General features: G+C 39.6%; 1 protein-coding gene across 16 annotated transcripts in view; it reads right to left on the bottom strand.

Moving 5' to 3' along the window:
- The window catches only part of PTK2 (protein tyrosine kinase 2), a 223846-nt gene that overhangs the window by 115368 nt on the left and 84004 nt on the right, over positions 1 to 24474 (bottom strand). For all 16 annotated transcript variants that reach the window (XM_037381990.1, XM_037381994.1, XM_037381991.1 and 13 more), the window contains 2 exons: positions 16152 to 16378; positions 4293 to 4459 (listed from right to left, as the gene is read on the bottom strand). In XM_037381990.1, coding sequence (XP_037237887.1) covers positions 4293 to 4459; positions 16152 to 16346 — 362 coding nt within the window. In that variant the 5' untranslated portion in view covers positions 16347 to 16378. The remainder of the gene's footprint in view (positions 1 to 4292; positions 4460 to 16151; positions 16379 to 24474) is intronic.

Raw genomic sequence — 24474 nt, 5'->3', positions numbered from 1 at the left:
CACTATGGGCCTCCACTCAGATCTGCAGAGAGGTGGGCATTAACAGTTAACAAGCTGTACGGTGAAGTGACTGTCCACAGCGTTGCATACACTACTGAGCTGTTCTAGGAGGTTTCTTATGAGTAACAGGCACTACACCTGGGCAGTTGTTGGAGCCAAAAAAAGCAAGGATGATCTACTCAACGTTTTGTCGCACTGAAAGAAATAACCTCCCTCACCAGTCCCACCCACAGGTGGCTTCCAAAATGTTCTGATTCAGTTCAGATCAAAAAATAAATAACCAGAAAGGAGAAAATGGGAACAAAAAGGGCAGACAAAGGAGGAGCCTTGTATGAATTTAATGAACTGAATCAGCTTACTGAAGGATTAGATAAGCATTAAGGCTCACAGAAAAAAAAGGAAAAGGACTGGATAACGAAGCAAGAGGGGAGATGACAGACACTGGAGAGGAGAGGTACAGAGCCATTAGATCAACTTAGTCAACTCATTAAGTCATTCTACAGGTGGTCTGGGCTTTGTGTCAGTACCAAGGCATTTGTATTGCACATATCAAAACTTATAGTACAGAACCACTAAGAACTGCAGCTTCCTTTGGGGCATCTTCTACCTGTTAGTGCCAAAGCATAAATGACACCTGGTTACAAGGACCTGCTTTACCTACAAACCTTAACTATAACACCAGAAGGCGTGTACCCTGTTGGGAACAGTGTGTTCCAACACATACAGTTTGTTACTTGAACCTCTTGGTATTTCCCTTGTGGGACAAAAAAGACCGGCAAACGGAACAGTGCTTTGACACATACCACTTTTAGAGACAGAAAGTATAGCTGCTGTTGACTGCTGTTTAAAGCTCAGTGTAACAAAAAATGATGAGGGTTGATGCTATCTGTGATTTAAGAGTCCCACATCCTGCTAACCCTAGTTCACCTAGCTGTAACAGAGGTAAAGATGAAGGTTAAGGGAGGAAGGCTCCTTCACCTTTCTCCTTCATGCCCTTGGAAACATCCATACACTAAAACTAATAATACTACTAAAAGTCAAGAGGAATTTCTTCACTAAAAAGTAAGTTTAAACATATGCCTTGCTAGCATAAACCCCAAGAAACCGGATGCAAACAAATCCACTCCAGTCTTTATTGCCTTCCCATTAAAAAGCCCTAGGATTTTGTTTGTTTGTATTTCACCTGCCATCTGGGATCATCTCCCATGCCCAGGTAAATCCTTAAGGAACAATTAACAATTTATGCTACTGTAAGATAAATCTAACAGCAGCAGTGTTACTGGAATTCAGTAATGAATAAAGCTCTCAGACTGCATTTGGAAGACTACAGTTATTCCAAAACAACTGCATGGAATTACACTCAAATTATACAATGCTTTCGTAGTGCTAAATCCTGCGTAACTCAAAGAAATAAGACTGTATTACCCAACATGACATAAACCACAGCAGACTAAAATACTTATTTCCTGAACAATCTACTACAAATAAGCAAGCAGTTCCAGTAATTACAACTCTGATCACTTTTGGCACCATGATTTGGACGCATTTGGAATTTTCTGGTGCTGGAAGGAATTATCTTCATTGCCAGACAATAAAATAAAATGGAAAAAGGATATTTGATTTGATAGAGTTAACTAGCATGAATGTTCTTAAAGTAAACGTACAGTGAAGATACAGGCACAGTCAATACAAGGCTTCTATCTGACCTTTAGCATCAATTTTACTTTGTAGGAAAAAAACCAGAGTATTAGGTCTTTACTGATTTTTATTTAAAACAAACAAGCAAAACCACCAGGAGATAGTTCAAACCTTCTGCTATCTCATGCAAAATACAAAGCTTTTTATCACAAGAAGGTGGTCAGGGAACTATATAAAAGCAAATGTGAGGATGAGAAAAAGACTTCCAGTAAACAATGATTTCCTGTTCATCTTCTGCAACATAACTGAAGTTATCCACTGGCAGTTTGGCAAAGCTAAACTGTGTGTCTCCTGCAACTGAACTGCTGGGAAGAAAATTTGAAGTGACAGAATTTTGGGTGACCTTGCCCTGAAGTCCACTATTATTCATCCTTCCTAAGCTCTAACTGCAGCTATACCATCTGACCAGAGTCATAGCCCTATTTCTCCCCTTCACTAGCACTTTCTCTGCAGGATTATAAACAAGTACAGCACCAAACAAAGGCTGCATATACAGGAGACTGACTTTATTCTGGTAACTTTTGCGTCTAACCTACTGACAATCAATGTAACTTCTAGTATCTGGATTAGTCCAGGAAAACATCTGAGATCTAATTTCTGAACACTGTGGACATACAGCCCTTTCAATTTAGATGATTAAAATAAAATTAATCAAATGAGAGGCAATTACTGGTTTATTAACACTATAGGAAGCTTTTAATTTAAGAACCACTCCAAGACTTCTCCCGCTTTACTAATCTAAATATTTTTACAAGTACTGTCATGTGATCTTAAACACTTTGTGTTATGGTATTACAAGTATGACAGCAGGGTTTTGATTATGCATAGCAAATCTCTATGGGTTTAAAAGGTATGTCAGGCAGCATGTATTCAATAAAACATTAAATGACACTCTGGAAAGGTATTGAATAATTTACATCTTATCATAGCTCTTCCATGGGTATTTTATACAATTCCTTTCCACAAACTTCAAAACAGTATCTACTTCTGCTTTTAAAACTAATTAACTTTGTTCTGCAATATGTACAGTGCAAGTTGTACCACCTAATAAAAACTGAACTGACACTTGTATACTATGTAACAAATTTCCACAGCATCAATTATTCACATCTTATATGCAGCACTACTATCATGGAGAAGATTCAGGAAACCCCTACTTCCTAAACTGTGATTTCACAGTATTGTCGATGAAAAATTTTATGTGACATACAAAAGCGAAAATATTGATGCACATCCTAGAAACACTAAAAGGTAACATGCATAGAAGAGAATGTGCAACATTTCTGAAACTTAAGTTTTAAACATTCCTAATTTGTTTGAATTTGTTCATTTGTTAAAATCAGGTCCCTAAATAAAATTTATAAACTGAAGATTGCCAACTTGGCATTTGCTAGTATGTCACAACTCCATTTGCAAGAAATTAAATATATTTACAATAATTTTGCAGAAGATATGTTTAGCCTTTAAAATACCTAGCAACTTCTGCACAAATTGCTGTTACGAATATAAACCGTAAAAAGACATGCACAAACCCCCTGTAATGAACTAGTAATCACAGTAATCTACTGTTTTGTGTTCCCACACGACTTTAGTACTATACTTAGTTTAATGAAATTTGAAAACACTGAGCTCCGCATCTTCTCTAGTAGACTACTGTGTCTTTCTACTAATAAATGTTAGTTTCCTCGTGTCTTCCCCACCAGGGAAATGGACAGTCTTTCCCTCACTCCTCTCCAGCTCACATCCTCTCCTAAGCATACACCATCAGCTTACTCTGCTAAAAAGCTGAAGAAAACTCAACCTTCATCAGAACGTAGGTCATACCGCTACTTTCAGCCAGCTAACTGGTATCATAAAAATATCTCAGCAAATGCACCTAGGCTACAAAAACAACCCCAAAATTCTCCGGTTACCTTTCTATTGTTCATTTCTCCTAGTACAACTGGAAAAGATCCCAGTTAGAAGAAAGGCAAGTGTCACTTGTCACTCTGGCCCTCAATTCATTACCCAATATAGTTTTACAACTGAAAATTTTTACAACAGAGGGATAAACTGATCTATTCACTGCATTTCACTCTTTCCAAATCACCTCTCTCCTACCTAGTCTATTTTAAAATACCGCCAGGACTTAACAATGTCTTCTTGGTTTTATTTAAATAACAAGATTTATCCTTTTAAAATTGCAGCAGTGTGATTATACCACAAATAGGAATAGCATTCCTGTCCTAAAACTTTTAAGGATGAGAAAACCTGAGATGGTGCTGGTTTACTAGGCATACCACAAGTATTGCATATTTTCAGGACAAACAAATAGGAGATTTCTGCTCCTGTTTTGCGCCTCCTCTACATCCCAGGTTACACATGTCTGTTCTCTTCAGTTTGCAGGAAACCCCTTACACCAAAAAAACCTTAAAGCAAAAACAAACACCGCTTACAGCTCTTTGTGAAAAGTTTTGTGGTTGTTTCCCCCCTCCCACGCCATTTCATCACCTCTGTTCCACCACAAGACGATCTTCCTTCGTAAAGGCATTTTTAAAGACAAGGCAAAAAGACTTGTATGACTATTTTCACACTGAATAGATTTACACTCTTACTTCCATTCTTCTGGAGGGTGGGCTAGTTCAAATTTCTCTCTCACATTGGACACCCCCATGTCCAGGTGTAGCCAGTGAACCTCCTCAGACTGCAGATGACTGAGCCGTAACCCATAGCAGGCCACATTTTTCACTTTATGACTGTCCACAATCTTCTGAATTATGCCCTAAAACAGAGAAACATACACTCCTTACAAGCCGTAAAATACAACATATATATATTTTAAATATTATAATACCCTACATAAAATACTAAGCAATAAATCAGGTATCACTTTTATTAAGAATACTAAACACGTTCAATTGTAAGCTATATTTTAATCATTTACAACTTCTGAAGTTTTACTAGCACGGCTTCACAAAACATCAGTAAATGCATCTCCATGCACCTTGCCAGAATTAAGCCACTCTTTCCTCTATGTAAAACAGAGTAACATAAAAGCCAAAATATAAAAAGCGTTATTAGTGGATGAAAGCAATTTGCTATTTTTTTTTAAAAAAAAAACCACCACACACCCCAAACACCCAACAAAATGAAAACACTAGCAGACTTTAAATGTCACTCTTCATCTACAACTGGAAAATCATCTTAGACTTTTATCCGATTTAGTGCCCCAACAGCCAGGATTTGGTAGGTCACAGTCACAACTTCTTGGTTTCCTTCCCCCTCTCCCCCCCACTCATTCTCTCCTGAGATTCAACACAGATCCCTTATAAATGAGTCAAGAGACAATTATTTGGGAAGATTCTCAAACAAAACAAATGTCTGCTTGTTTGTCTTGAGGTAAATTTCAGTCTGAGCATCTCTTAACGAAGAAAAGAACTTTTCAAAAAAAACAGAACAGACTGCCATTTCCCTTCCACATTACATGTTAGGAAAGTCTAACGGGCGGTAACTAGAATTCAAATGTGTTAGTAGATCACAGATTAGCAACCTTTCAGGCGCAGTGTGCCAGGCTGTCCTGCTCTTATCCAGATTAGAAAGTCAGCAGGAGATCAGAGTTGCTGCCTCACAACCGGGTAGAAGGGAAGGCTTGTCTCTGCAAGGCAGCAGATGCCTGCCGGTAGAGTTTAATGCTCAGCAGGAGCATGGGCTATCTCTGCTCCCAGACACTTCTTTCAGGAATTCATAGTCCTTCGCTTCTGATCCTGCAATGGTCTGAAAGTTTCCTACTGAAAATGCTCGTGTGTGAGTGTGCATATAGATATATATACATACACATGCACATATATACACACACAGAAGCACAAGCTGCCAATTCTTGCTCAGAATTTCAGAAAACATCAACACATAGCCAGTGGTAAGTACTACAGGAGCCAGAGCAAAAGTTTTTTTTACAGGATGACATTGTTTTCCCAAAATTTATTGTTTTATATCCCCGAGAAATCATGTAAGACCCTGATTCTGTAAATTAAGCAAGAAAAAAAACTAACTGCAGAACGAGAATTATGGAAGCACTGAATTTGAATAGAGGGGGAAGCTGACACGTGTGGGAGTGGAATCATGCTTTTGGTGAGGTGATACTGAGCTGTTAGCTCAGCTCACATATCTTACCGAACTGCAACCTTTAAATAATCCTCCAGAAGCAATACAGTGCATGGTGAAAAGTAAAAAAAATAAAGATAATAAAACAAACAAAAACCCAAACAAAACCTTTCAAGCCTACAAGAGGATAACACAAGCCCTGTTAAGTTCATGGAGTCTGAGTCAGAAGAGGTTCCATCAAGCCCAGCAGCCTGTCTCCAACAGCAGTGGCATGAACCTCCTCAGGAGCATCATATGCTTCAGTACCAGTAGTGTCTCCCAATACCCTCATCTTCTTCCATGCCCAGGAGTTGGCCCTCCACTGCTAAGTGGATGGCAAGCCCAAACTTGAAGTACAATGGACACAAACAACAAAGCATGCAGGATGCTTGCGGAGGACTAGCATGTGGGAGGGAGACTTCAAAACACACTGGCGAATCAAAGTTTTCAAGTGGCACTACCAGCTGGCAGCACCACACAGAATAACCAGCAACAGCTGAGTCCTGACAACCAGAAGGCACCCAAGTGGCTGGGACAAATATCTGATGCAAATCTCCCTGCAGGTATGTTGGTAAAACAACTGAAGGAAAAACTACAGTGGTCACAGATGGATACTGGGCAAAATGTGACACCACGTAAAGAGACACCACCAGGCAAGCACATGTGACACTTTCCCCATGCGACACTTCCCCTACGTGCTCTCCTAGCCTCTATTTTTATCCAATTATATTTCCTGACCCAAGCATTGTTTCTGTCACTAGTCAACCTTCAATGAAACTCTTCCAGGTACTCATCCTGTCTCCTCTTAAAACAGTTAAGTTTTTGCAACCTTCCCCAGCAAGTTCCAAAGGTCTATTGTCAGGTCAGTGAATGCTTTTAAATTTTAATTAAACATATTGAGCACAGCTTATAAAAACTGCTTGTTTGTTTCTTGCCTGTATTTAAGGGTCTTTGTATCAAATACTGCAAAGGAGTACAGTTGCCTGTATCCCAGGAAACACATAACAACCACGAAGTACTCTCAGAAGTGACAGAGGCACATTTAACCTCTCCTTTACCCAAAGGACAATCTCTGCTTAGTAAAGCCTAACATTCTGGCAGTCACGCTCTGCTCTGAAGTGAACACTGCCAGCTTTTCTATGTGCATGCAAACAGAAGAGATTAATTCATTTTCATCTCTTCCTGCACTCTGCACAGAGTACATAACATGCAGTGTTTGTTTTTGGAAATCCACCCTTTTCCGTGTCTCTGACACTGTCAGTTGATAATGAAAATGGGGGTGCATGTTCTTAATCGATGGTTAAGATGCTGTGTTAAGACATGGCTTTGAAAAGAAAAAATATTATGCCAAAAATTATCTACGACCATGAACTACCAAGAAAACTGATGTATAAGGCTCAGCTGAAACCATTAGTATTGACTCAGGAAAGAATCAAGCCAGGCATCTCAGAGCCTCTTTAATATTCAGGCTGGGGTTTCAAAAGAACTGAAGAAATCATATGCCTTAATTCCCACCAAAAGCGAGTGAGATTTTTAAGCCTCTATCCTTCCTATATCACCGATCAATTCTAAACCTATCACGGAACCAAAAGTAAATAATAATAAAAAAGTAAATTTATTTTCTAAATCATGTAAGAAAGGTATCCCACCTGCTCTGGCCAGGTAGTTGGTATCACCCCAAGATAATTATTAGCAACAATTACTACATACTGCAACTCAAGAAAAAGTCAACTTCAACATTAAGGTGGTAACAGCCTTGGTGCAATGGACGTCAAGTGCAAGTATTTGAAAATACATTCTAAAAACTTATGTATACCCAAAAAAGAAGTGATGCTTTATGCAAAACAAACGTTAAGTGGCTTCTCTTTTGTTTAGGAATGCTGCGGAGCTCATTCCAGATGCTAACAGACCATAGCCAGGATCAAAAAATGAAGAAATACAGAAATGCCGTGATTAAGACATGCAAAATGGCTGGTCTGCAGAGGAAGCCTCTCAAGCAAAACATCTGTTTGCTTATTTATTTTTTTACTAAGAAACCAGAGAAATTGGATTTTAAGACATTTAGAGCCACACCTTCTATCAAAATAAACCAGCACCACAACAGTGTGGTTCATGCAGCAACACAAACACGTACCGGAAGAAGCAGAGCATATAAACAGTATATAGTAAGTTCCCACACACTAGGACACGGTTTGTTTTATTAGGCTGCTATTTCCAAACGGTACAAGGTTAGTCTCCAAGACTTGCACTGGCACCACAGCCATAACCGGGTCAGTGTATTTAACTCCAGTGGGGTAGTAAACAACATGTTGAGTCTCCTCAGGTCCTGGACAGCCTCCACAGACCAAGTGGAGATGCTTGGAGTGTCAAACAAAGCCACTGCCATCACTCCAGGATGGGCGACAGCTTCTCTGTCTTTCATGGTCGCAAAGTTAGGAGCCTTGCCAGAAGCATGCCTGATGTTCTTTGTGGTAGTGATCAGAATGCTTAATCAGAAGTTTCCAGACAAACAATTTATCTGCTTAACCACTGCACAATAATGACGAAGATATCCTGCTGAGATGTCAGGACAATCTTTTAACTGGAAGCAAGCCAAAGAAATCTGAAATCTCTCCAGACTCTACTACAACCAGCCTTTTAGCTCAGGAAGCTCCTCAGATGCATTCTTGACTGGAAAATAAACAGGCAAAGAACACTGAAGTTTCAACCTGAACTACTTACAAGCTTGTGACCTCAAATTAATCACAGCTAGAAAAACTCATAGGAGAGCTTGACTCCAGCAGTAACCTACTTCAGAACAAGATTTCACTTTGTGTAAAAAAAGTGTGTTTGGCTGTACACAGGATACCTACAGGAATATAAATTTCTGTGAAGAGTTTTCATGTGTCTATCGTTATTCCCATAAATATCCTACAACTGTAAGAAAGTCACACAACCATATGCCAGTTGGATACTGTTTACTATAATCACAATGACCTTAATTTGGTTTCCAGAGCTAACATTTACAACCCAAACATAAAATAGGCTAGCACAGCTGAGCAGAAGAGAATGGGAAGCCCTTAGAGGAAGTTCCTATCAGTAACAGGTAAGTGGTAGGTCACCTTTCCCTCCCTTTAACCCAGAGGGAAGGCGGGGAAAAAGTTTTTTCAACAGCTAGAAAGCGGGATAGCACTCATTTTTACTCATCTGTCTAAAGAACCCACAGATATTCAACCCAGCTATTTTGAAAAATAGATTAAAGGTTGTCCTAAATTAGGAGAATGTGTCCAGAAACAGAATTTACAGTACAATGTATTTAGGAGGCTGTTGAAAAATCAACACAGACCAGAGAAAGGCAGAAAGGCACAGGATACCCTAGGCTCTCCCAGTATATATCAATAATACCCTGTGTTTCTGTAAATGAGTGAAAATGAATTGCTTGCTTGTAAATTAACAAAGCTGATGTGCTACTATGAATAAATGGAAGTTGAAAAAATACACTCCCAGTGTGACTACAAACCTAATTTCCCTATTTAGTAGGAAGGAGAAAGTGTCTTGCACTAGAAAAAACTCATTTCAGTAGCACCTCTGACATAAGGACACTGTGTTAATGTTTGTGAAGCACTTCAAATATGTCAAACGTTATTTATAGATCAAGTTTTATAACTCCTAATGAGATATTTATATGGGGAGCTTAAATGAAAAGCTGAACAAAAGTAAACTACAAAGCTCTGATGCAAATCAATGTACAACTTTCATAAAGGAAAATTCTAGAATGCCGCTACAACATCAAAATGTGGGTTGTCCTCTGATGACACTACACCTGACATTGAAAGAGAAAAGCCCACATCCCTCTTTTTCTCATTAGCATGCTACTTTCTCTCTCCTGCACTGACCCAGCAAGCACATTTGTACTTCACATGATCAACTAGATTGGGGAACTAATTCAGCTGAACGCGAACTCTGCCACTGAAGCCCAGCAACAAGTATGTCTTGAAACTATTGCCTGAAAACACATTATTCTGGTGCCTAGGATTTAGTCACCTTGCAAGCCCAGAAATACCATCAACTCAAGCAACACATTCACGGAAGTGCCTCAGCATCTTTCACACTTAAGCCATACACAGATCTGCCACCCAGAGCCCCTCTCCGCACCCACACGTAATTCCACTGGGAACCTTCAAGTGCATGCTGACAGTACTGTCAGAGCAGAGCTGGTACAGCTGTGTTTTCCGGTCTCCTTGGTTGAATCAGCAATTTTCTGATCCTACTGTACACTTCCCAAAGAAACTTAACAGTATTTTAAATGTTGGCAATGTTTAGTTTTTCAGAAGCTTAACATCTAGGACTCACGATCCCCTATCCTCAGTTGCACTTGCAAAGTCTAAGAGCTTCCTTGGATCCAGTACTTGTATGGTTAAACACTAATGCAGGATGTGCTGTTGACTTGAAGCCATCTATAGATCTAGGTGTTTTCAGGAAGATGTCAAAGGGTTATTCATATTGTTTTTTAAATGTTATTTCGTATGTATGTGTCATCCAAGGATATAAAGAGTATTTTGCACAGGTAAAACAGGCATCAATCAAGCATTTTTTGCCTGCTATAATTAGTCTGATTACCACAGTACCATATACCTTCTTTCTTAATACTGCTTACATTTGCAGGTCCTTAGTTTTGAGTTCTTGGTACTTTCTGCAAGTTCTCAGAAGGGAGGCACATACTAACTAACAAAAAAATTATGGCTTGTCACCTGCTACAATGCATGTAGGCATGCAGCAGAGGAAAGGAAGTGGGGGGGAAGGTAAATGGTACTTATTTTCCAGCTCTATCACTAGATCAGGCATGATTTTATACATTTCTACATTTAACTAATTGATGTTAGAAATCAGCGCACTCCAGTCTGCTTCTATATATCAAAAAGTTTCACTGCCTCAAAGCACATATATTACTGTATACATGTAGAAATTAGATTTGGATATGTAACCATTGCGGTATAAAGCAGACTCCTATAACACCAAAAATATTTACTTGGCATGGTTTTGAGTCCTGCTCACAAACTCCTTCCACAGAATTTGTGTGACCAACCTGCTACCACTGTATTATACCATCATAAGAACCTATTTTAAAAGAAAAACCCAGTAGATAAAAGAAGTTTCCTGTATAATACATTTGCATTCTCCTTTACAGATAGCAGTAGATACATTAGGAACAGCCCTACCACATACCCATTCCCCTATAATTATTCAACCTATCTGCTTGGTTTAGGAGGAACCCAAGAAGCAATAAAGCTTATCTGGCCCATTCAACAGTTGGAAAGCAGTGGGTTCAACTTCTGATAGTCAGAATCAGTATCATGTAGACCAGCTTCACTCCAGACTGGCCACAGCTACCTTTCATCCAGATACTGGGTCAAAATAAGGAGGGTCTGAAAAAGGGGAAGAGACCTGGAGGACAGAGATGAAGGTGAATGGGTGGAATCATGGCTACAAGTTAGTCATCTCAGCGACTGCTGTTAGACTGAGAAGTCCCTTGCCCTTTTCCAAGACATGCAATATCGTTCTTAACAAATGTCTGGAAACCAGGAATGCTGCAGTGGATGATGAGGGATGCTCATAAATAAGGCTTTAATATGCTATTCCCTGGTGGTGCAGTAACACTGCAGTGCCAGCACAGTCATTTCCTTTCTTCCCCCGGTCTTCTAAGTTGTGTTAGTCTGCAAGACGATGCAGCTAACAAAGCTGCAGAACTGATGTGGGTTAAAAACGACACTAAAACCGTCATTCATTTTAACTTGGACTGAGTTTGCCAGTCAGTCACAACACCTATGCCAGCACAACTAAGGTGGTAGAGTTAGAAAACAAAACAGCAAGGAAGCTAGCACAGCTGCCAGAAGAAATGCTTGTCTAACTAGGATATCAATTGAGTTGTAGACCTTCGCACTGGAGGCTTTTTCCACTCCACCACCACAAGCTGGATCTCCCATCAAATATGCAGGTCTCCTGTACTACTGGGTACAGCAACATGATACAGATTGAATGGGAGAGACAAACAGGAGAAAAGTAAGCAGCAAATACTAACACAGTAATGCAGTGTAATAAACTATTATAATGATGTTCTGGCTGAATGTGTTTCTGCCCTTCTCCTCCTAAAAAATTCAAATTAAGGAACTGACTGGAATATACAATGCACCCATGCCTCCCACCTATGAAAAATAAGATTCTGCAGATGGGTAGGGAAGCTGATGAATTTGCTTTGGGCTTTTTCCATGATGTAAGCATGGGAGACAGCCAAGGCATGCCCCTTGATTTCAAATTTTTTAAAGTTAGATATATCTTTATCCCTCACTAAGGATTATGTTCCCCTTTTTTTTGAGCTTTTTGAGTTCTTATTGTGTCAACATTAAAGAAGCTGACATTTCAGGGTGGTACTGCATAGAAACCAGAAAAAGACATCTGAATGATGAACAGGTTAAGAGAGCCCTGGACACCGTATCTTTATTTGTCAAAGACTTCTAACTATGCTTCTCCCTAGCTCCAGAAATAAGAAAAAAGCTGACAGCTAGAAGTTTTAATGTTATCTCTATCCCATTCTTGTTTTAGAAAGTCTTACAAAATTTTAAGAGAATGAATCTGTATGAGAATCAAGGTGTGATGCATGTCTGGCAATAACCTAGTTGCTTCAGATTTCTGGTTGTTATTTCCACATAAATAATGCCATCTTTACTTCTCACTACTATTCAAGAGCCAAGAATAAGCTTTAAGGGCTGGAAGTTTAAAAGAAGGTGTAAAGGATGCAAGCTGGGCACCCCTGGGGTGGGAATACAGACCACGGAGCAGAACTGCACCTCATCTATAAGGGCTCACACAAGGCTTCCAAATGTCTGTTTTCTAAAAAACCCAACTCTTCCCTACACCCTCAATCTGCTAAATGTAGTGCACTCATTTCTCTATCAAATATGGTTACAATTCTGCCTCAATTGCATCTTCTGAAACAAGAAAAGTGATTTACTTGTAACTGCTGATCAAGATGCGGTAGCAGTGTTTACTTTCAGGGCCCACTTGAGACCAAAGAAATTCCATCTCAGCAACACCCACCTACTTGCATGCCACACCTGAGGCTGTGAACAGGGCAGAGCAGGCCCTGCATCCTCTCCAACCCCAAAGCCTGGAAAACGCTCTCCGTGAATATGCACGTAGGCAGCCATACCAAGATAAACAACCTTTCTTTGGGAAATGCATAGCTATATATGCATTTGCAGCAGGAGACCACTGTTTGCACATTCATAAAAGCCTTTTTTGTTCTTTTGGTAATATCTTTCATACATTACCAAGGAAAAAAGGGTAAACAGAGCACACCAGTTCTTTGACACTCATGAAAGCATTTCTAAGACCTGAAAAGCTGCCCTTGAATCCACTGCAGAATACAGACTCATCACTCAGAGGAAACAGCTGCCTTTGAGGGACTAAATCCATCCAGAACAAGCTGAGGTCCACAGCCAGAAGTTCCCCTCAAGGCAAAGCCTACATATAGCCACGCTATTGTCTTGGTTGGATACGTCAAGTCCAATAGCAAGGAAATCATCTTTACTCCAGCCACTTAAAGAGACTCTTACAGACATCCAAGTTCTGTTCATCTCAGGTTAACACCATGAGTTTTTTTTAATGAAAAGGGTTTCCCTTCATCATAAGGATGCATACAGCTAAAGCACTGTTTCCACTCTACTTTTAGGAAGTCATAAACTATTTTTTTTTTTCTTTTAAAAGGGAAAAGGGCCTTTCCTCACTTCTCTGACTGTCAAACACATGTTTTCCATTGACAAAGACTGCTAGAAACAGAAGATGTTAGAAATCACAAATCAGGAAAGAAAACTCCACCCTTACTTTCCCTTGATAGCAGTACATTCCAAAATCTCCTCTGCTTTACCAGCAGAAATCGTTTTAATTGGCTTTTCTGGAGATTTCAGATCAAGTCTGACTTCTTTCGACTGCTGGAAGGGTTCCTCAGCTATCCCCCCAGAAGCTGTGCTAACCAGGGAGTAGTCTTGAAAAATCTTTTTTTTTTTAATTTTCCTTTTAATAGTGGAGGTGTCTCAAAGACATTCACCTCTGAATATTCTTACAGAGCTCTTCTGAAACAAGCCAAAGGCCAAACTCAACACTAGTCTCCTCAGTTTGTAATTCAGAAGAAATGGAATCTTAAATTATTCAGCTTGGTCAAACAGCAGTCATTCTAATGGAATGTAGGCTTGTACTCCAACAGCAGTTTACTGTTTCTAAAATAAATGTCAGGACAGTAGATCTTTACTACAGAGTACCTGCACATTCAACAGCCATTGCCCCAGTTTAACAAAATAAAAAAAAAAATAAAAAAATAACCACATTTGTTAAAACAACAAAGTTTAACAGCTACCCATCATATTCTTCCTCATCAGGAAAGAACAATACAAAAATCCCACTACATTTAGAAACAACCATCCAATTAAATGTGCATCTAAGAAAACTGAAAATTAAGGCAAGCTTCAAGAAACTGCTACTTGCCTATTGTTTTGATCCTGCTTTTACAAAAAAAGATGCCACATTTTTGCTTAAAATAAGGATGCATAACTGCAAATTGAACTCAGCACTGAACTTCTTAACAGGGACTGAAAGTTTTGGATCCTTAAAGCCCATAACCACAGGTATTTCTGAACTGGAGAAACCAGAGATGTAATCTCTGCTTCTGTTTTTCAAGTTTCTACATACTTTGGAAAGATAACCTCAATTTCAAGTACCACATAAAGAACCCTAAACATTCGTCCACAGTAGAGGCGTGCAAGGTTAAAAACATACTGAGACATAGTTTTTCTTCCCTCATACCAAGTAACGCACTTTATGAAACAAACCAATTATATTGGACATAAGTGATGCAGCAAAGAGGTTTCACGTGGCACCCAAAAACCCCCATTCCATTTAAAGTAAGTGTATACTATTGAGGATAACAATTCCCAGTGTTGCACCTCTAATCTGTCCGCTCACCAAGTCATCCCCAAACACAGGTATGAGCTTATTAAATTGGCAGGACAGATTTTCTTGATCACCAATGAAAATCCTATCACAGTCACAAGGTCTACTTCACTGAGGAATGGCTTTTCATACGCAGCCATGCTAGAAATGAAAACGTAGGGAAAGAAGAGAAAACATTCAAAACATTTGAAGTTTTTTTTTACTTTATTTTCTTTTGCACAAAGGAAACTTAACAGTGGGCAGGAGGAGACAACAGGTCTCCTTAACTCTGACAACTCTCTCCCTTCAGCAGATTAGAATAAGGCCTTGTACTGGAATTTGAATTATTATACGGAGAATACAAACATTGGAAGGAATGAGCAGATGGGAACCTGCTTCTACAGTAAGAACCTTACAGAAGAAAACAACCCCACACACCACCTACCACCATGCAAGATTCTGCTTTTGGAGGAAAATGAAAAACCAAGCAAACCAAGTTTTAAAAGCATTAGACACGTTAAATTGAAATTTATTTCAATTTAAATACCACAACACCTCAAAAATTGAAAGAGTAAGCGTAGCAAATGGTAAGCAAAGGTCTCAGCATTAAAGACAGTGTATGCTTTAGAACAAACACCGTTTTTTCATGCATACATAACATTTCTACATAGCTCAAAGATTACAGATACTTAGAGTTATTCTTTAAAATATCCCAACCTTTGAGGTTTTTTTGCATAGACTAATTGAAGGACAACATTGTAAAAATACAAGCAGCAGGTCACACTACCAGAGGAGAAGAAAACAGAGGGACTTGAGAGGAGGAAGGACTCTTCAGCTCAGTTTCCCAGCACTCTGGGAGAATGAATTTCCAACCAAGACTTTTTTTTTTAAAAAATCATGTACACATTACGTTTAAATATTTTAAACACGTAAATACACACATCTTACATTTAAACATGTAAAAAATTATTAATTTTCGCTTAAATATGAAAAATGTCATTTAATGTCACCTTCATCCCAGGTCTCATTCCTGCCATCCTGCCATGAGGTGTCACACAGACTTTTGAGGAGTAAAAGTGGTAAAGGTCAATCGACATATGTCAATATTGGTATCTAGACTGATAACCACTGTTCTGAATTTCAAATTTCAATTCTACAAAAACAGGGAGAGTTCTCATTTCTTTAAGATAATACAATCATACATCAAATTTTTCTGTTCTCGTTACTCGTGATATAAAACAGTTAAAGACGCTTTTAAAATAAACCACAAAACTTCTGTGTTTGTTTGCTTCCAGACTTCTACCTCCCATTTTTTGAGCATGCAGTTAACACTTAACCTAAAGATGGCACAAAAATGCTGAAGAGAGACTTACTCGGACATCAGTTGCATCTCCATGACGGATAATGCTGGCCCATGTTGTTGGTTCACTGCTATTTTCAAAGTAGTGAAAAACCTTTAAGACTCGTTCCATGGCCCCCGGGGAACGCTCCATCCCAGTACTGAGGTGCGTCTTTGCACTTGAACTTGGTGTATGATTCAAGTTTGGATCAAGGTAAGCTGCTGCCATGGTTTTGCTGGATGCTAGGTATCTGTCATATTCTAGGAAAGGGAAACAAAAAATAAATTAAGTTTAGTTATATCTGAATCTTACACTGAATCATACACAAAGCATCTACTGGAAATACATTAAAGACTCATTTTTAAAGACACTTAGTTGACTTTTTTGGAGTCCCCTCCTAAACAAACTATACCGCTACAAACATATAAAACCCACCCAGATGACTACCAGAGAAACTACAAGCCCCTTGGAGCAAGTGATCTGAATTTGAACACCACAATCATTAACGAAAGCATCATCTTTAGCAAGACTCCTTCCTTTACTTTCTCAGTGACTTAACCCAGGCCCCACCAAAACTTTCAAGACCAAATAGCGACATCCAGTTTCAACAGGAGTTCCTATCCCTAAAATCTATCAAGTCTGGTCTTGCAACAAGTCTCTAAAGATCAGCGTAAGGAAACCCTGACAGAGCAGTCACTGAACTGGGGGGCTCTACTAGGAAGCCTCACACCAACACCAGGCTCTCCTGTTTAATGCTAAGACAATGTCACATCACTTTCATGCTATTTTGGGAACCAGTGGGACTCAAAATCATCCACAGCCAAATTCATTATTCCCCGAGGAACCACTAAGAACACCACCGTTTCTCTTCTCATCAGCTACTAAATAAATGGCTAAGTTTTATCATCAATTAGCCCGGTTTCCAAGCAATTTCCAAGTCTGGTGGCAAAACGCATGGACCATGGTACAAGTCTGCATCTCAAAGAAAAAAAAAGAAAAAATTGCCTCTTGGCTACTGCTGCAAATTAGTCAGCCACAAGCAGATGGTGTCTAAGAAATAAATGCAGTAGAAAAGAAAAAGAGCAAACAATACCTCCTGCCTCGCCTGACAGTCTCAAGCATCATCCCAGTCTGCTGGCTGGAAAGAGCAAAGAACTGCAGGGCTTTGCTCCAGGGCTTGGGCAAGTGCACAGAGCTTTCTGTACCTCCTCCTCACAGCGAGCAGCCAGTGGGGAGGCAGTTTTGGAAATCTGGAGATGTTAAAAATAAAATAAACTTGATCTTTTTGGCATGGTACTCCAAATGCCTTTCTGGTAGTAAAGCTGGCCTGCAAAAGGGGGCTGGAGGAGTGAAACTGCCTCAGCACTGCTACTGAATGCCTGAGCCTTAGTTTACTTCACTGTGAGGCAGAAGGGACCCATGTTTCTAGCTAAGCTCCTATAACACCTGGCTGCCCCTCAACAGAGCTTCAGCCATCAATGTGCCACCCGCCATGGTGCTCTGCTGACCTTCCTGACACCTGGTTCAGGAAACTACTGGAAAAAAAGAAAAGACAGTTTGGTTTTCAGGGTTGGCTTAGTTTTACACCACAGATGCACAAGGTGCCACAGATGTTAAGATAAGCACACAGGAAGAGAAGCAGAAGCAGCCAGTGGTTGGGGGCAGGAGGGGAGACTATCTCCCCTCCAGCAGCAGCAAGCCACCATTCACCAGTAACATCAAATCACACCAGGAGCTCAGCTAACAGGAACCCAGCACCAGCAATACGAAGATTTGAAATCTTCAGATAACATTTGCTAGTGGCTGAAACAGGACTTGAAGTTTAACACAACGACCTGAAGTGCCTACCTTAATTCAGACCCGCAAGGTTGGGAGGAAACAGTATGTCTTTACCTCTTGAATAAATGGTTGAATTGCATTCATCCAACAGAACTCTGAAGAACTTAAAGTTAGAGCAGTATTGTGTCAGACAAAAGGCCTCCAATGTCCTGCCCTCAGGGAAGATGGTGAGAGCAAGCCAAGGAGAGGCTTATCCCAGACTTTCCCCCAGCCTCTGATCCCTGAAGGACTCCCCCACCTGCCAAGTGCTAGCTTAGTTTCATATCCCTGTTGCCTCTTATCTGAAAACTCAAGAAACCATTATAGCTTTTGTACCTTGCTTTATAATTCTCTGTTTTGGCAATCAATACAAATGTATTAACCCAACCTTATGCCACATTAAAACCTTTACTCCTATCCACCCTACACCAACATACAGATCGGAAAATGCCAGGAACCTCTCTGCAACGCTGCTCCTGACTTATCCTCCCCAAAGGAGGTTGTGAGTTGTTTTCATATAAACCTTGACTTGAAAGCTGAAGCAGGTATAAGTATCTCCCCTGTGGCAGACTAACACCAAGATGACATGATCGTACGTGCTCCTAACTGCAGGGCTCCTCTCCTCTAAGATTAAAATAGCCATCATGAAACTCGGTGTCTGCAGGGTGGGGAGTTTCATCAGGACAAATTCATGCAGATGAAGCCCTTTAACAGTGCAACTGCTAGGCATGAAAAGGCAGTTTTCAGGCTCAGACATGGGCTGCTTAACTTCTGCATTATGTTCTGCCTGCTTCAGAAGAAGCTACCCTACCTCAAAGTCACTAGTAAAAATGTTAAACTGTATTTCAAGCACATGTATGCAAAAAGCAGGAAAATTTCCTACAAACCAAAGGAAGGAGAGCAATTTTTAAAGTAAAGGAGAACTAAAAGAAAGCATGCTTTACTATTAATTTGCCATATTTCATCCACTGAACATATGCACTCATCAAGTTTTATTTGGGAAAAAATACCGAAACGAGCATTTAGAAGATGTATGACCACAGACTCAATATGGACAATCTACATCCCTGGGGAGCAATAAACAGAAAAGGAATGAAAGACATCAGTTTCTACGTAGAGAAATGCACAGGCAGCATAACTTCAATGGACAGGCAAAACATTATTACAATTTTTTTCACATTCATTACATTGAGGGGGAAATGTGGAATCAAGCGTCAGACTGACTGTACTGGTACAAGGTATTGTCAGTTTTCACAAGGTTTTATGGGATAGAGGTTTTTAAAGGTGAATCATCCTTCCAAGCAAAATTAGAAAAATAGTTTTCCTTCAGAATCTGAACATCACTGGGTTCCTTACAACTTCTTTAAAAAAATCCTAATGCTTACTTTATAAGGTACCAAAAGGGCAATAAATTTGATTGCTCAAGGTACAGAACAGAATGCTGTATCCCTGCTTATGGACCTATTAACATTCCCATTAAAACCAGCCCCTGGGTTTGACTTTGTAATGTGACCGTAAAACTGCCCCAGGCCAAAACTCTGTAAAACATAGCTGCTCTTGATGCAAGGATAGTTAAACAACTATTTCACAAGATATGCTTGGTTGTTTAATGATACAAAGAAAGCTAAGATTACAAAACTAGGATGCTTGTTAGGGCTCTTCTAAATTCAGATCAGACTGGTTTGTAATCCTTCCATGACACATCTCAGTTTCAAAGAGCAGCTTTACTCCTCTTGGCATTAAATAGACAAGTGGTATGCTACGATGGAGCAGAAACAAGCTAGAGCCAACGAAAAGAAGGCTAAAAGAATGTAGATAAAGATTAGATATAAGAAATTTTGTACAATGAGGGTGGTGAGACACTGGGACAGGTTGCATCTGTGAATGCTCCATCACTGAAAGTATTCAAGGTTGGACAGGGCAACCTGATCTAGCAAAGATGTCCCGGCCCATGGCAGGGAGGTTGGACCAAGTGATCTTTACAGATCCCTCTCAATCCAAATCATTGTACAGTTCTACATTGTGTATGGAGACTTGACTCTGCTGTATTTCATTGGATGTTGTGGTGAAAAAAGAGCTGGAGCACGTCCAGACTAATGGTCTTAAATGAAGGGTAGTCAAACTTGTTTGTATGCAAAGTCATGTACCAGCTATCCCTTTGAGCTTCCAAGAGCAAGGACTATTGTTCTCCCAATGCTTGCGCTTTAGAAAAAGCACCTCTATTTCTCAGTACTGTGAAGACTTATTCCAAGCTGGGGAGAGAATTGAAGCAATATGATCCTGGTCTGGTGATACTTAGTGGGTCTGCTGAGATGCTGCAGTTGTTACACCACCATGATGCATGTTATTGAGATGATCTCCTCTACTGTGGTGGAGCACCTGAGGTTTAGGAAAGCGTATGGGAGACAGTTAAACAAGATTAGAAGATCAAGCTTTTCAGAAAAACAAAAAAAACCCAACAACACTGCGTTTCTCAAATCAATTACAAGAAAGCACCATTTATCTTTTTTGTGCTTCTTTCTGTTTCAATACAATTTGTTTTGAATACCTGCAATTTTCATTACTTAGCAGTTATAATAGGGAAGTGTAAAAAAAAAGTTTATTTTCTCAAAAAACACACAATGGTGAGAACTAACTGAATCCTTCCAGAAGTCATTTGCTGCTCAATGTGACTCCTGCTGACACATCTGAAGAGCACTGAACATTCTGCACATTTGCTAACAATACTGGGCACAAAGTCGATATTACAAGTTCCAGGAGCACAAAGTTCAAAGTCATATTTCACTACCAGCTCCCAACACTTAGAAACTAAATCATTTCCACTAATGAGACAGTCAAAAATCATAAAAAATATTTAACATCAATTGACTAAAAATCTATTAATAAACGGATAGAAAAGTCAAAGTAGTCTCGTAAGGGAAATTATTTAAATGCCAATAATGTCTTCAACATTAGCAGTTTGATAATACATTAAAAAATAATAAAGAAAAATAAACAAAACTGTTCCTCATAGTAGTACTGGCAGATGGCCAACAACGCAGCATTAACAAGTTCATTTTACAAGGAACCAAGCTGTAATTATTCACACTGTGACTTCATGTTGTCCTTTGTAGATACCACGAAATTTCACAATGCTGCTCAGCCTCCATATTTGGATCCCCATCTTGGGCTTGAAGGCATCAACACCTATGAGCTAAAGCCCCTTCCAAATAGCATTTCTGCAAAATAACTTGGCCCATCTCAATTCAAACCTATAAAACCTGTAAGAATCTATAAAAAAATACAGTAAAAATTCAGAGTGCATTTCTTTCTCTGGTCCTGGTGTAGTAATTCTACAAGACTTAAAATACTATAACATATTAAGTTTATTAAAAGAAATAAAAGCCTTCAGGTTACTTGCATCCTCAATAAATAATGCTGCTTTACCAGACCGACTGGCTGGAAAGCAGCTTTACAGAGAAGGACCTGGAGGTCTCGGTGGATAACAAGCCAAGCATGAGCCAGCAACGGACCCTTGCAGCAAAGGCAGCCACCAGCCTCCTGGGCTGTGTTTGGCAGACCATTGCCAGCTGGGACAGGAGGGAGGTGATCCTTCCCCTTCTTCAGCACTGGTGAGGGGTATTGGGAGTGCTGCGCTCCACAATATGGGACACGGACATAAAATGGAGACAGTCCAATGAAGGATCACAAAGACAATTCAGGGACTTGAGCATCTGTCATACAAAAAGCTAAGAGAGCTGGGATGATTTGGCCTGGAGAAGAGAAGGCTCAGGGGGATCATCCAGTAAAGATGGAGCCAGACTGTTCCCAGGAATGCCCAGTGAGAGCACGAGGCAATGAACATCAAGTGATGAGAGCTTCTGCACTACACAGGTGGGTGAACACTACAACAGGTTGCCCAGTGAGGTTGTGGAGTCTCTATCCATTCAAATCACGACTGGACACAGCCCTGAAGCTACCACCTGTAGCTGGCCCTGCTCTGAGCAGGGGCATTGGATCAAACTATCTCCACAGGTACTTTCCAACATCTGTGATTTTGTGATTAAGACTAACTTAAGAATTTCTTTCACACTCTAAATTCCTTAGAATTATCCATAATACATCTCACTTCAGACAGTACACACCTCATGAATTTTGAGCTCAATCCATTTTCACAGCTTGTATTGAATCCTGCTGTAGCCCACCTTGCAAAGACTAACTCAATTATCTCAACCTCACAGAAAGTAAAGATTTTAAATACAATTTTAACTATGTACTCCATGACAAAGCTTGTATTTTCAGGAGTCTGTGTTAAGAGTCGGCACATTGCTGACTTTTGATATGCCATCTCCTGATAGATATCATTTATTTAATTTTTTTAATCATAAGATCTGTTTTTTATGTTTGCTGCTGGACATGAAGCGCATGACTCGCTAAAATCCTTCTCAGAAGAACTTAAAAGACACGTTTCTTCTAAGAAAACAGTCATAGTGTATTCAACTACATGCTGATTGTCAGTCATGTGGCATGGTCGCACGCTTGGAGTGCCTGACTATGACAATAGTCCCTTTCCCAGAAGACCAGACAGAGTGGAAAAGCAGAAAAAGTAACCTGGTCAAAGCAGCACCCCCAAAACACATACATGCCACAGGAAAGAAGCAGCAAGCATGCTACTAGGTGTGCAACATGTTTGGTTTTTTTTTATTATTTACCCAATGTTAACATCTTGTTCCACACTTAAGGATGAAACTTTAAGAAAAGCATTAGGTTTGTGATTTCAAATAAGGGATAAGCACAGAAAGAGAAAAGAAAGGGTATTTTTTCCTATTATCATCCCTTCTGCCTTCAGAAAGAGTAATTTCAGCTATTTCTATACATCACACTGGAAAGTGCCTGTTTGTTTCCTACTGAGTTTATTTTTCTTGTTCTCTTTCTTTCAGCTAATGCTGATGGTTCAAAAGCAAAAGAAAAAAGCAGTAATCCTTTATTCCACTTTAGACAAGCTTCAGCTATATTCACTCCTCTTGGTAGTATTTGCTATGACTACATCCAAGAACGCTTTTATTTCTCTTGCTGCCTCTTCTCTGATCCTCTCCTGGCCACTGCTGTCTCCTCACTCCTCCAGATACGTATGTATTTTTAAGTACATTACATTGTTTGCAGTCAGAAACATTTATGAAGGCTCTCACAGGTCAAAGTATAAAGCAGCCCGGCCAGCCACATTAAATCAATCTGAAAATTGAGCTCTAAATATCTATTTTAGTCTGAATTGACACACCGAGTATTTCACTATATTGAAATGAAATGGAAGAATGGCCTGGTACAGGCAACTCCTCCAAACACTTCCCCACCCACCCCACCCATTCCCAAAAACACTACCCAAGAGTTACTAACTCTGTGTCTCAATACAGTTTAAAGCAGAAATGTACAGATTCCTGTCTTTGGTATTTTAGAAATACATCAGTAAATCAACATGAAAGATAATACAGACCAAAGTCAAAACAAGTTTAGCAACGCAAGTTGCCAACGTGGAAAAAACCTATTTCAATTATATCAGTGTTTTAGCAGGTTAAATATTCAGGGGAACAGGAAGGAGGAATTCAGAGCTACAAGACGCTTAAGAACCAAAGCAATCTGACAACTTTGGGCCTCTTAAACACAAGGCAAGCATATCTCTGAAAAAAAAAAATCTATTAATACATACATGTATCACCTAAACTAACTGAAACAAGGACATATTCCATGTAACAGCTGCTATTGATGCCAGCTGTCTTAAGGACTGTAAGTCACTTGTATTTTCAGGAGTCTGTGCTAAGAGTCAGCACATTGCTGACTTTTGATATGCCATCTCCTGATATACATCATATAAATATTTATATTTTTTTAATCATAAGATCTTAGCAGCTTATAGATCGTAAGAGCTTAGTAGCGCTACAGCAGCAGTAGACTGTTACTTGGGTAGCACTGCACCTTGAGATGAAAAGAAAAAAGTTTCAGGGTACTGACAATCAGCTGAACTATTTGCAGCAACTCAAATTACCAAGATGTCTTCCACTGTCCATCGGCATTCAAAACAGTACCCATCCTTCTCGGTAGAAACCCACAGGATTAAGTCCTGACATACCTTAAACAATTTGGTTTAACCCAATTTTATTGTAACATTGCATAATCTGCACTATCAGCAATTCCCTTTGGAGTTGGCACCAATTTCTATTTTTAATATAAAAAAATTAATAATGAGGAAACATCAGTTGTGTTGGGAATACAAGAAAACCAGTGTCTGTATATGTCTTAATTAGAACAAGATACCCAGCTAGATACTTGCCCAATTTCTCAACAGCACTCTGAACCTTCACTGTGGTCCTTCGGCACCACTGAAATCCAAGTAGACGCTAATCTCCCCTTACATCTTCTGTTGTTGATATTTTGAATTTCTCTAGCAAGTTGTAAAGAATTACAGAGGTGCAGTTTTCTTAAAAAGGGCACCACAGAAATGAGGAAGGAAGAATTCTGGATTTTTAAAATAAAGGTTAAAACACGATTCTACCTATTTTGAAGC

This window comes from Falco rusticolus, chromosome 3 (assembly GCF_015220075.1).
Source record: "Falco rusticolus isolate bFalRus1 chromosome 3, bFalRus1.pri, whole genome shotgun sequence".
Lineage (NCBI taxonomy): Eukaryota > Metazoa > Chordata > Aves > Falconiformes > Falconidae > Falco > Falco rusticolus.
The sequence above is the reverse complement of the archived record's forward strand: the minus strand, read 5'-3'. Positions and strand labels throughout refer to the sequence as shown.